Source organism: Alligator mississippiensis, chromosome 4 (genome assembly GCF_030867095.1).
Source record: "Alligator mississippiensis isolate rAllMis1 chromosome 4, rAllMis1, whole genome shotgun sequence".
Lineage (NCBI taxonomy): Eukaryota > Metazoa > Chordata > Crocodylia > Alligatoridae > Alligator > Alligator mississippiensis.
The window spans coordinates 66,097,153-66,110,354 of NC_081827.1; the positions used below are offsets into that span (position 1 = coordinate 66,097,153).

The following is a 13,202-nucleotide window of genomic DNA, read 5'->3' on the forward strand; positions in this document are numbered from 1 at the left end:
CACGGGTACAAATGCCTTAGCTCTTGATCTGATGTACTTGTTAAGCCAAAATGTGTTAAGGCTGTGCTTGTAGACAATAAACCTGGCTGAATATTTGCCACGAAACTGAGCCTGTGATTGTTCTTCAAGACAAGATTGGTGTTGGAATCTCCTAGCTGAAACTTGTTGACACCACAGTTCCTGGGACACTTCAACACTGACAAGTCAATAACACCTGATGAGGACAAAAGCAACACCAGCACTGAAAACTGCCTAATTGAGGCATAGCTTGGGCAACTGCTACCTCATTCAAAGAAAATAAAGAATTGAGGCTATCAAAGTCCAGCATGTGCACCCAGGCCAATATGTCCACATGGACATGAGCGACTGGTGCCACCTGAGTTGGGGGCACGTGCTTCCCTCCCCCCACCCCGTGGCCAACCTCAGTGACCAGGGGGAAGAGGTCCCCCTGTGGTTGATTGCGAGGTGGCCAATTGCTGTGGCTGCTTCCAGACGTGGCTGTGCCCACTACCAGGAGTGCCATGGCGCTCCCTCCCCAGCTGGCACTCACAGGAGTGGCACCAGCACTCCCACCTGCCCCCCCTGCTCATTGCCTAAGCAGTGAGCATGACCAGTTAGGGGGTGCACTGGAGCTCTCAGGTGCATGTGCACCCCCTACGTATTGCCACTGCACATGGACATTCCTGGGAAAAGCACCTTAAGCTAAGAGATTTATGGCCCCAAAAAAGGGTGTGCCATAGATCAATTTCTCACCAGGAGTCAAAGATTCACACTGAGTAGAGGATTGTGAAAGAAACATTTGCATTGAGTGCTACTACTTCTGGTCAGTCAGATGGACAATGCAAACAGAAGTTAAGAGTTGTGGAAGGTGCTAGCGCTGCTTAGGGCTTCCGGAAGGGTGTCGATAGCCCACGTGGGCCCCGTGTCATTGCCAGTGGAAAATAGATGCAAGTCCAGTTCCTGTAGGAAAAGTTCACCTTGTAAACCATGGGTACCACAGGAAGAGTTGGTGCCAACAGGTGGGGAAGATTAGAAAGTTACTTCGGAGTCTCTATATCTGGCCAGTATCAAAAACATTCTGACCCATTGTGACATTTCTGAATACTTTTCAACAAGACAATTTGTGTAGTAAAAAAAAGGGAAAGCTGAGCTGGCATTTTCCAAAGGGTACCCTGAATCTAAGAAGATTGAGAATTGATCTAGACCAGTGCAATCTAATTTCAGTGGGGCCAGGGGCTTCACACGACAGCAGCATGCAGTTCCTATGCTGCACAGGTAATGTACTGCAGGGGCAGGCCCCACTGGTGCACAGCCCCCAGGATTCCTTCTACCCCCTTCCCACCAGTCAACATATATACTGCAGGGCTATGCGAAGCTTCTGGTGCTGATTCAATTTGGAGTAGATTCAGCAGCCGAATCTCCAAATCCGAATCAAACCAGGAGACCAATGAAAAGGTCCGAATACATTTGAAGCTCTCCGAATCAATTTGGAGAGCTTCAGCGATTCGGGCAGTCCCTGCTCACTGCACCAGGGAACTGAACCCAGACTCCATGCTAGTAAGTAGGGAGCTGGGGGCTGGAGGAGAGGGGGCCATGGCTGAATGTCTTAAATCAGATTCAGCCGAATCAATTCGAGACAGTGATTCGAATCACTGTCCCCCAAATCCAAAGTGAATACTAGCTGGTTTTGCATGGGTCTAATACACTGGTATAGTAGCAAACTGCTCCTTCCCATACTCTCCCCTCTAATCACACGGTCACAGAAGTGACTGGAAGGGCCTGTGGACTGCTAGTCAAATATCTAGCCATCTCAACCAGTGGTGCTCAACCATTTGCCCCAATAAAGCAGATCAGACCCTATACCACCCCAGCCCTATGGGCTCCCCCCACAGGTCTAGAAATGTAGTAGCAGGGGAGCGGTAATTAATACTTTCACTGTTCCCACACTGCCAAATTCTAGGACCCTGGAAGAACCTAGCAGATCAGATGATGTAGTCCTGCAAGCCAAATCTGACCAACAGGCCAGGGGTTGAGCACTCCAGTCTAGACAGTTAAGCATTTGCCTACCATTGTAAAATAGGCACTTGGGGCATTTTTACCCATGTAAGTGCCATAGTGCCAGGCACTTCAAAAAGTGCCTGGCACTGCAACACTTGCAATTACATAAGTGACGGAACATGCATCTGTACGGAGAAAATGGCAGCACGCTTTTGAACACATAGATGCTTTAGTTCAAAAGCACACTGCCATTTCCTGTGCACTGACATGCATTTCACCACTTATACAACTGCACACATCGGATCTCTGGTAGGTAACTGGCATGTCACCGAATCAAAAAGTATGTGCATAAGTACCCTTACTTCTTGCACCTTCAGAACCTTTCTTAAAAGAAATTAGGGTATGAATATCAATATTCATACCTTGAACAAAATTATAATTTACATGTTGTTTTCCCATTATATAGACTTTACTGATCCATGTTTTTAAGATTAGCAAAGTTTGCAAATGCTCCAACTTCAGGGTTAACTGACAATAGTTGCATTTTTTGTCACATTCACGACAGGAGGGGTAGGGGGGGAAGAGTTAAAACCTGTATATGGCTGACCAGCATTGACCTGCAAGTCAGGTTAAAAAAAAAACACAATTCCCACATCCTGCGCTGTATGATCATTGGAAAGAATATGCCTACATCAACTGGAAAGGAAGGGAAGGTTCTGTGTTCTTCCATAAAAATCCTTGTGAATAACTTGGGTGCGTTATGAAAGAATGCAGTATAAATTTGGACACTAAACCCCAACAATGAAGTGCATAATAAAACAGGTAATAAATGGTCAACTGAAGAGTTCAAGGTATCTTTGAAGAAATACTGTGGCTCTATATTATGCTATTTAAGTAATTATGCTCATCATTTCCTGTCTGAAAAAATAGACTCTGGACAGTAACAAGCCTTTGAGTAAAAACAGTTGCTTCTCTGGTAGTTTCATAGTTTGTAGGGTCAGAAGGGACCTGAGCAGATCATCAAGTCCGACCCCCTGCCATGGCAGGAAAGAGTACAGGGGTCAAACGACCCCAGTGAGGTGTTCATCTAGCCTCCTCTTAAAGACCCCCAGGGTAGGAGTCAGTACCACTTCTCTTGGAAGTTGGTTCCAGAGACTAGCCGCCTTGACAGTAAAGTAGCACCTCCTGATATCTAGTCTGAATCTACCCTCTGCCAGCTTGCGACCATTATTTCTTGTCACTCCTGGGAGTGCTCGGGGGAACAGGAACTCCCCCAATGCCTGCTGGTCCCCTCTGACTAGTTTGTAAACTGCCACTAGATCCCTCCTCAGCCTTCTCTTTTGGAGGCTGAACAGGTACTTCCTTCTCCAATGATCAAAAATGCACACTACTGAGTACCAAAAGAAAGGCTTCCTCCAAAACTAGAAGTTAAGAATTAAGCAGTCAAACACCTTTCCAAGAAGGATTTTATTGTACTGCAAAACACTTATCATGTTTCTGCACTTAAAAGAACGTATTTGGTCTCTTGGTGGTGAAACGTGGTTTGTGCTGGCGACGCAGAACTCTGTGTGGCAGAGGGAACTTGATTTTAGAATCCTGTAAGGGGAAAAAAAAAAAAAGCCAAACAAACAATTAATGATTATTTCACTGTAATGCAGCCTGCAACAATCCCAGCCATGAATATACAGTTTACAAGAAATTAATTTGTAAATTCAGCTGCTCAGTTCCATTTCTAAACAAAATTCTAACAGTAGTGAATTTTTTTTGCACCCCCCCCTTTTGGGGAACAAGAAATAATCGAAGACTCCTATTATATTATGAATTCAACTGAAAGGCACAGCTAAAACTTCTACATGATGGTATTAACTATAAGTTAACATAAGCTTATTTCAAGGAGTTTTAATATAGCAGTTAGACTAAGTGTATTTAGACCAGGGATGAAAAAATTATTTGGGCAGGAGGACTACTTAAGGAGTTTTGGTGGCCTGTTGAGGGTCAATCAATCCTATCCAGCCTGCTGGCCACTGCCAGGACCTTAGAAGGGACGGCAGCACCCCACATTGCTCCTATCTGCCACAGCTGGGGCCATGGCAGGCCACACAGTGCACAGACTCCTCTACCTCCCTGTATCTAATCCCCCTAGCACTGTGCAGTCCTGGCATCACAGCCACTGAGCCTGTACAGGATAGAGTGCAATGCAGGAAGCCAAGTAGCTGTCCTGTTTGTTATGATGAGCCGCTGCACAGCACCATGAAAGTTGGGGGTAGCTGCCCTAGGCCAAGCCCCCCTGCAGCACAAACTTGCCTCCTAGAGGCACTACATTTGCAGCAGCTCTTCACAGCAGGTGGGATGGCTACTCAGCACACTGCATCGCACGCTGTCCCATGCAGACCGAGTAGTTGCAGTGCCAGGACTGTGCATCCACAGCACCAACAGGAAGCTGGGGGCAAAGGAAGGTGTGCTCTATGCTGCACTGTGTGGCCCAGCCTCAGCAGCACGGGGGCGCAGCCCTTCCTCTTCAGGCTCCTAGCAGGCTGGAAAGGATCAATTAGCAGGCCAGATACAGCCAGCATTTTTCCCTCCCCCAATTTAGACAGACTACCAAGTACACTGAAAAAACAAATTAAGATTTTAAACCAGGATATTCAACTGCTTTTAGCACTCAAGTCATCATGACTACAGTATGATAGCAAGTTGCAAAAACATACATGCAAGATTTTATACATTTATAAGAACTATTTTTGGACCCACAGAACAAAAATTTGTGTTTAACTGACACAGCACGCCATATACTTAGCGTACCTTCTAGGTATGATTTAGTTCTACCCTAAATGTTAAAAATGTGCACCACCAGACACTTATGTTTCACTTACATGGAACTGCTTGACTGCAGGTCTACGACACTTGCTAGCAGCAATCTCCTCAACCTTCATGATCTGAATGGAGTGAGCACGGGCACGATGACGGGCACCCATATCACGATCTGCAACAAGGTATATATAATCATATTCATAATGCCTCTTGTGTTTAAAAAACGTTTATAAGACTGCAGTGGTTTCTACCTCCTGGCCATCACACGCGGGCAGCAAGCAACAGGCCCAACTGCTAATCAGCGGTGAGGTGCCATGCAGGGAAAACTTCAATATTAAAGAAGCCACCATGTCCCACAGCTCTAGCACAAATTCTAGAGATCCCTACCTATACTAAAATTTGAAATACCAGAAAATAAGCCTGGTGAATATCTGTTTTCCAGATTTTTCAACAGCTGGGCTCTCCTTTAAGAGTTCAGTCTTAAATTTTCATAGATGTGTTTGGTCTCAATAAGATCTTCCACTTTTACTTACCTGAAAGTCCTGAATTCACAAGTGAAACAGGAGTATATAGTTTTGAGGGACTGATTTTAAACAGATTTTCTGGAGGCTATGAAACCATCTGTTATACACCAGAAGCAAGGTTAAGATTCTGGAGCTCATGTTTATGAAGATCAGTATATGCAACCTCAAGTAACATTTTAACTTTTTTTACTAAGAATTATAAGGATATCAGTCACATTAGACAAAACTAATATTACTCACCTTACTTATATGCTCCTATACAGAAGAAAAAATATTATAATAGCTCGACTTAGAAAACAAATAATTTAACAAGCAGACTGATATCTAAACTAGTTCAAACAAAAAAAATGCGTGTAGAATGGATTCAAATATACTTTCATAGGCTGCTTTTTTTTTTTTTTTTTAGCAAAAAAAGAAGTTTTGCTAAAAATGTTTTCTAATTCTTTTTTTTTTATATCTAAAAACAAAAAACCCAACAAAAAAAAAATCTCTGGAAAAGAACTGCATGTAGAACCTTCAGTTTCACTTTCAAAAGCACTTCAGCTCTTGAAAGGCGACAAGGTACAGATTATATTTGCACACATGACAAGAACATTGTTACTACAAAAACAATATTCTTTGGGTTTTTGTGTGCATTCTTTGGGGAGGCTGAGAAATGGCAAAGGAGCACTTAAGGCAGAGTACAAGTCTAGCACCAAGGCCTGCCTGAGAAAATCCATGTGTAAACTTGGAATTTTGTCATTTGGGATGGGGATGGGCATGGGTCAAAAGGTAATTGGACACAATGCCAACCACAACATTTCCTTGCATGCCAGTACCTATAAACCTGGCATTCTTTAACTATTCCAACCCTAATGGCTCATCTGAGCTGAAGAATTCCTGTAACTTTCTGACAATTACTCTGAACTAAAGGAAATCAAGGATTTTTTTAGTGTCATCTTTCATTGGGCTGACTATATACTGGAAGAATTATTACACAAAATTATCACAGCTATACCACCAGTCCACAACTTCTAGATTTAAAGGTACCCTCAAAGAACTAAAGTAACACTAACTTATCATAGTTGCAGGTTTGTCTGTCCTTTTTTTTGAGTATACAGAAAAAGGTTGTCTTAATTCTGCCCGGAGTATAAGAGCTATCCTTACCAAGATTGTAAAATACTGAAGTATTAAACAAGAAATAGCATGAACTACAGACACAATACTAGAATATTTACACAACCACTTAAACAAGTATTTCCTTAGTATTACTAGAAACTCAAAAAAAATTGACCAAGACTAAACATGGACAACTTCAGTTTTAAGGATGTTATCCAGAAAACTTGGGAACAAGATGTGTTTGTTTAAGCAAGCTTCCATAGCAGCTGTAAGTTCTTCTAGGAACTCCCAACTTTCACAAGATTGACTCCATTCAAATGATCGTCAACCTAGCTTTTCATCTAATTGCATCTAATTTTTTTTCTACTCTGGAATGAAGTCTTTAATACATGTAAAGATTACCTCAACAAATATTTACTTACAGCACTGTGTAACAGCACCAGCAGTTGTCAAGTCCCTGTACTCCCTGTACATGTTGTGGGTTCCACTGCGAGAATCGTAGCGCAGCCAGATACCAAAATTCTTCACCCGCAGAGGGGACTTTTCAAAAACCTGATATTATAAACATGGACAAAGAATTGAAGACAATGCATACTGAGTGTTTTGCAAGCTTCGACTACAATTTAGGGGAAGAGACTAAGATTTAGTTAAAACACCATACAAAAAATGTGTTACAATGATTTTTTTCCCCTCCTATTAAAAAATAGGAGAAACCTTAGTGCACTTGGTGTTTGATGTTCAATCGGGCAAAAGCAGACTTTCTGCCTTTCTACCCTCAACCGGACTGTATTACACTAAAATATTTAAGCAGTATGAAGATACCCCCTGGACTGCCATTTTAATATCAGCATATTTATTTTATTCTAAAAAATCCAAAAGCTATATCGAGCCAATGTTTCCAATGAAAGGAAGGAGAATGAGAACCTGCTTTTTAACAGGACACCCAATCTGATACTATTAACATGAATCACATCAATTTGCCCTATAGTATAAACACCAGATAATGGCAAGAATTACAATCTTTGTGGTTTGAAGATTTATAAAAAAAACCCAACATATATCAAAAGGCAGCTCTGCTCATCTATCCTGAGAGAAAGAGTGTAGGATCATACAAAAATAAGGCTAAGAGGCACCACAGGGGTCATCTAGTCCAGTCCCCAGCTAACAACAGGATCATTCCTGTTTAAAGTCTCCTCCAAGCATGTGTCTAACCTGCGCTTAAGAGGTACCCATGGGTAAGACTCCCCAAATGCCCCAGGTAATCTCTTCCAAAGTTTAGCCCCCCTCAGTTAAAATGTTCTTCCCAGCAGCCAACCTCAATTTCTTTTTCCACAATTTGTACTGAAAGGTTGGTTTGTTTCATCAGTTTTGAAGCATCACCATAATAAACATTTTAAATAAATGGTATTAAAATGCAAGAAAAATGCATACCAAAATTGTATTAAACTCTTTTATAAGAAATCCCAATATTTAAAACAGCTTAAGTACCTAGAGGCCTTCAGGCCCGCAGCTTTTTAATCCATACCTGCCCGCAGTACACGATCTCCCCAGAAGACTTCTTCATCTTCTTCAGCTGAGACACGAAGTACCAGAAGCGGGACTTGGCAACAACGTGATTGGGAGCGAAGATCCGCATCCGATACAGCGGTGGGGTTTGACATTTCGGGGTAGGAAGGCAGCGCCCGATGACTTTGTACTCTCTCAGCTGAAAAGCAAGAGGCACGTGTCAGAACACTCAAAATAAGACCAGGTGCCGCCGCGGAGCCGGCCTGTTTCCCGCCCGGGGCTGCCGGCACCGCACCGTCGCGACGCCTGCCCGGAAGCCCACGGCTCATGGGGACGACGTATCTACCGCTCCGGAGCCAGGCGACCCCGCGCTGCGCAGGAAGCTCCGGCCCGCGGGCCTTGGCCACGCGCCGGGCGGAGGCAGTGCCGCCGCCATGTTGCCCCGCGCCACATGGAGCGGAGCCGTGGCCCCGCTCTACCCGCCGAGGCGGCCCGGGCCCAGAGCCTACACCCCCGGCCCCGCTTACAGTGCCCGACGCCTTCATGGTGCTACTCCGCTCGCGGGCACCCGGGAAAGGAAGCGCCGCGCGCCGCGCAGCCCCGCGTCGCCTCGTCCCGCAGGAAGTCCCGCCCACGGCCGCGCTCCCGATTGCCTATTGGCTGGGAGGCAGCGCTCTACTGGCTACCGCGTAACTCGATCAAAGCTTCCGTCCATTTGTATTGGCTGCCCCGGGAGCTGCAGACATTGCACGTCGCAGAGCTTGCGCGAACAGCATATGCATCTGGGGCTGGGGGGTGCGTCAGTTTCCGCTCGCTAAGATCTTCCTGCCGCGGTATCGCGCACGGGGAGCGCCGCGGAGGGGAACTACAGCTCCCGGCATGCCGCGCAACCCGCCCGCGGCCCTTTGAATGCCGGGACCCGTAGTGCTAGAGGTTCTACTTCCATGTTGGAGCAAGGACAGCGCGGCGCGCCCCGCCCCGCCCCGCCAGGGCCTTGTGGTGAGCAGCCCGCGCCCAGCGCTGCAAACCGGACCTGTCCTCGGGCCCCCTCCGACTTCGTGAGCCGCGTGGCGGGGACGGGCCCGCCACGCCCCCAGCAGCCTCCCTAGTTTTCGGCGGGGAGGTTAGCCGGTTGAGAGACCCACCTCACTGGGACCTGAAATGGCCTCCGGAGCACGTGCAATGGCCCGCCTCCGCAACCGGCCCTGGCACACGTTACGCTTAGGGCGTGTTCGCTGTACTTAAAGGGTCAGCGTCCACCTGTAAAACGCGTTAAGCGTGAGGGACTTGTAGGACGGCTAGGGCTTCTGGCAGGCAGGGCATTTCCAGATGGCGGCACTGCACAAGTGTTGGCTTGGGTGGGTTGATTGCTCACCAGCTCCAGTGCCGGAGGGCTGGGTCTGGGAAGCAGTGTTTGCTGCCTGGCTGGTGACTCCAGCCCTGCCTGCAGCCTGGTGAGCAGTGCCCTGCCATTGCTCCGAGCACCTCCTCTAGCCACTGGTAGTGCTGTGTGCCATCTAAGTAAAGCCCCTGCTATGTGTCTGTGCCCTTGTTTTACCCATGCTGAGCTCGTCCGAGGACTGGGGTCCTAGCTTGTAAAACTGGCATTAAAGCAGCATCACTATTGCTAGGAGCAGGAAACCTACTCTATTTTGTCTTTCCAGGGAGGGTTGAAAAAAAGGCAGATTGAACTCCCTTTGCTCTCTTTCCCCCTTCCCATTTTAAAAACAGCCACAGACTGGGAGCTCCTGGGACACAAGTTATAAAAGATGCCACATTTTTAAACATTGACCCCTCATTGCATGAGGTATCAGATAACAGATTTTCTTTCACCCGATTGGCCATTTTTTAAACTGTCCGCAGCTGTGCACTTGTTTGGTCACAGCTATAAGCTGTGTTCTGTGGCCAGATTGGGCAAAAATTGTCAGTTCTGTCCACACCTGATTTGTTTGCTAAGTTTGACCCTGCAGAAACATTCATCTTTTTACTTGAATATCCTGTGAGGGTCTCCGCTGGCCGAACAAAGACACCTGTGCCATTTTGATGGGCAATACTGAAGTAAGGAGCAGCATGCAGATGTAAAAGCCAAGCACGTGCGCACTCTTCCCACAAGACTCTGCTCTGAGTCTCTCCTGCGTGGGCTACTGAACTCGTTTTTCTAGTCAGAATTACAAAGCAGCTTTGGAAGAACACGGGTTTTGCTGCCATGTGTCATTAATGATGTGATGACCACCTAAAATCCAATCCGACCCCTGCGTGATTCCCCAGCTCCAGGTTGAGCGTGTCCTACAACTGATGGCCCTTAATACAGACCCACGGTATAAATGAAAACAGATTGAGCCCACAAAAAATCCTTCTTTCAGTGGCATTTGTGAGTAGGCTGTGCATGAGCACCTTATGTGCAGGGTGCCTTATTTTTACTGGCTCCATTTTTAAAAGACCATGTTAGAAAAATGGAGGTGGCAACAGATCACCCTGGCACAAACCCCGTGGGGGTAAGCGGCACCTCCAGCCCGCAGGCGCCGAGGCCCACGCTGTGAACGCGCGCTGTCACGCAACAGCTGGCAACACGCTAGGCCCCGCTGGCCTACAGTCCCCAGCATGCTGCGCGCCGTGAGGCGGGGATCTATCCCAGCATGCCAGGCGGCGCCGGCCCTGATGGCGAGGGAAGGTAAGCTGCAAGGAGCTAGCCGCGGAGGGCTGACACAGTCCTCCGCGCACGCGCAGTTGGGGGGCGGTGCCGCAGAGCATGCCGGGCCCTGTAGTTCGCGGGGAGGGGGTGCTCGCGGCGGCGGGCGGGCCGAAGGGGCGGGGGCGCCTTTCCTTGCCTGGGCGGGCGGCAGCGCGCCGCCTCTGCCGCTCCTGGCCTGCGCGCTGGCGTCGTGGCGGCCTCGGTGCTGCGGCGGAAGGTAACGGGCGCGTCTGGGGTCGGGGCCCCGCGTTTCCGTGGGGACCGGGCTGCTCGCCCCGCTCGGGAGGGCTGCCTCGTGTCCCCGTACCGGGTGCCCCCCTTCCCCCGGGCTTGATGCACACGTGTCTCACGCGGGGCCGCCGCGCTGTAGTCGCTGCCCGGGCTGGGGCTGCCGGCGCCGAGTGCTTTGTCACTGCCGCGGCGCCGCTTTCCCTGGCGAGCGCAGGGTGCCGGCGCCGGCTCCCGCCTCGGGGGGTCTCTGGCGCTCGCTGTGATGGGCTCCAGAGAGAAGGGAGGACATTTTGGGTCTCCGAGAGGGAGAGCGCCCTGACTCCTCCTTGTGAGGCAGGTCCAGAGCGCTGCTGCCCCGGGAGAAATGCTCGGTTAAGGAGAGAAGCAGCGTGCTTTCCTTGAGGCCGGCTTCTTCCTTGGATCATCTCCCGAGTTGTTTTTTTTAAGGCAGCATCCCTGACTAAGCATTCATTGCCTCTTAGCTTTTTTGGATTGGCATGTATCCGGTGTTGAGTGTTTCCAAACCCTGTTTTGGCTGCAGATTTTGCACTGCACTTAAAAGACTGCAGGAGGGTGCATCTCTCTAATAGGTTTGGTAAGGTCAGGATCCAAGCAGTGGCTCTCAGCCTGTTTTCTGCCAGGACCCATTTATAAACATCCATGGCCAGTCCTGACCCAGTGCCTCCCACTTCCCACCTGCTGCCCCCAGGTCCCAGCACATAGGTTTGTAGGGCTTGGGGATCCCCAAGCAGCCCCTTGCAGGCTGGAGCTCTGACAGCTTGCAAGGGAAAAGCCAAGTGTGGGTGCAGCTTTATCTGTGTGAATATACTGTTTACCAGTACACTTATTACAGTATGTGACAGAGAAGAGCTATACTGCTGAAAGGTAGATTTTTATTAATTTAAGTTTGTCCACATTAAGGACTGCACTGGCATAATTCTGTTGGTAGAATTATATGCATAAGCATCTTAATATTGTACCACTACAAATTCTTTGGGTAGATCAAGCCTAAAACAGCATTTGTTGTAAATGATGGTATAATCTTATAGTATCATGTTGTTGTTCATTTACAACTGAATCAAAAAATTGTTCATTTACAACCAAGAAGTGGTGTATCATTTCAGATATTTACTAGTACTGTGAGTTTTTAATTAAAACTTTGCAGATAATAAATGTTTGACTAAAAAAGCTCAAAGAAATCTGCCAAGTTACAGTGAAACATGAAACATTCTGGAATAAAATGCGTCACCACAATAAAATCTTCAGTGATTTCATATTAAGGTCTTTCACTGACATAATAGATCAGGAGTGGCTAACCTTTATCATTCAGCTTCTGTGTGGCGCACAGAAGATCAGGGAGGGAACAGGCAGCACAGTGACAGATGGGATAGGGAGAAGAGGGTAGAGAAGTAAATTAAGCATGGCGTGCAAGGCAAGGAGAAGAAAGCAGAGCAGCAGATTGAGCTGGTAGTAGAGTGTGAATTCAGGCAGTAAGGAATTGGGGTGGTACTCTGGGAAGATGCAGAGCTAAATTTGTGGTATGCCTGCAACATGTTGACCCCCCACTGTAATAGATCACAATTTCTTAAGTTAGCTGCTAAGAAAATTTAGTGAAGAATTTGCTAGAAGTTCAAATTTGAGATATGCATAAGGCGTGTACAAGAATTGGCTAAAGGGAGGTGGCAATATTAGTGAATTTTCTCAAAGTTTGGTCTGAAACTTCTCTTTTAAAATAAAATTAAGAGGTATTGTTGATGCAAAAGAGCATCATATTATCTTCAGAAAGAATTGGCTTGCCTTGAGTACTGGAGAAATGGGAATAAAATGAAATGTAATAGTACAATGCCATACATTTGTGAACTAACAAGAATGTCTGTTAATAAACTATGGAAGGTTGGAAAGAGAAGAAAGATCTGGGTATATGTTTTGATTGCAGGATGAAGATGAGGCATCAGTGTGAAACATCCAAGAAAATGGCAGATCTGGCTCCAGAATATATAGAGAAAGAAGTTTTCAGTAAGGGTAGGGAAGTATGAATGAAATTGTGCAAAGCATTAGGAAGATCTTATGTAGAATACTGTGCATGATTTTGATCACTCTCATATGAGAGAGACTAAATAGGTGCAGCAAAAGGCTACCAGGAAGATCAGGAACATGACACTATTTGAGTGAAAGATCTTGGCTTGTTAAGCATAGCAAAAGGAAGACTGAGGGTGGATGAACATGCTTTTGCTTCCCAGATGTTTTTATAAAAAGGACGGTTTGTAGCAGGAAATAAATATTTAAAGCAAAAGGCAGATTTGGCACAAAAACTAGTAAGTTGTAGGCTGGAAATTGAAAAA

The 13,202-nt window shown here is 46.8% G+C and overlaps 2 protein-coding genes and 1 non-coding gene across 4 annotated transcripts in view; 1 reads left to right on the forward strand and 2 right to left on the reverse strand.

The window, feature by feature from the left end:
* Positions 1–3,446: 3,446 nt before the first annotated feature.
* Positions 3,447–8,572, reverse strand: RPL18A (ribosomal protein L18a). Its single transcript, XM_006267541.4, has 5 exons — positions 8,465–8,572; positions 7,957–8,136; positions 6,854–6,983; positions 4,872–4,981; positions 3,447–3,594 (listed from the first exon to the last, which is right to left on the reverse strand). The coding sequence occupies exons 1-5, from the start codon at positions 8,480–8,482 to the stop codon at positions 3,502–3,504; spliced, it is 531 nt and encodes a 176-aa protein (XP_006267603.2). The 5' UTR covers positions 8,483–8,572; the 3' UTR covers positions 3,447–3,501.
* On the reverse strand, positions 5,837–5,970 carry LOC132250439 (small nucleolar RNA SNORA68). The gene has a single exon (XR_009462179.1). It is a non-coding gene; the product is annotated as a small nucleolar RNA SNORA68 (small nucleolar RNA).
* A 2,166-nt stretch (positions 8,573–10,738) lies between the features above and the next one.
* The window catches only part of XPOT (exportin for tRNA), a 58,013-nt gene continuing 55,549 nt past the window's right edge, over positions 10,739–13,202 (forward strand). The window contains exons 1-2 of one of the 2 annotated variants that reach the window (XM_014595911.3): positions 10,750–10,846; positions 12,797–12,882. The gene's annotated coding sequence lies outside the window, so the exon portion shown is untranslated. Of the gene's footprint in view, positions 10,847–12,796; positions 12,883–13,202 lie in introns of both variants that reach the window. The other variant, XM_019493086.2, reaches the window with a different exon arrangement.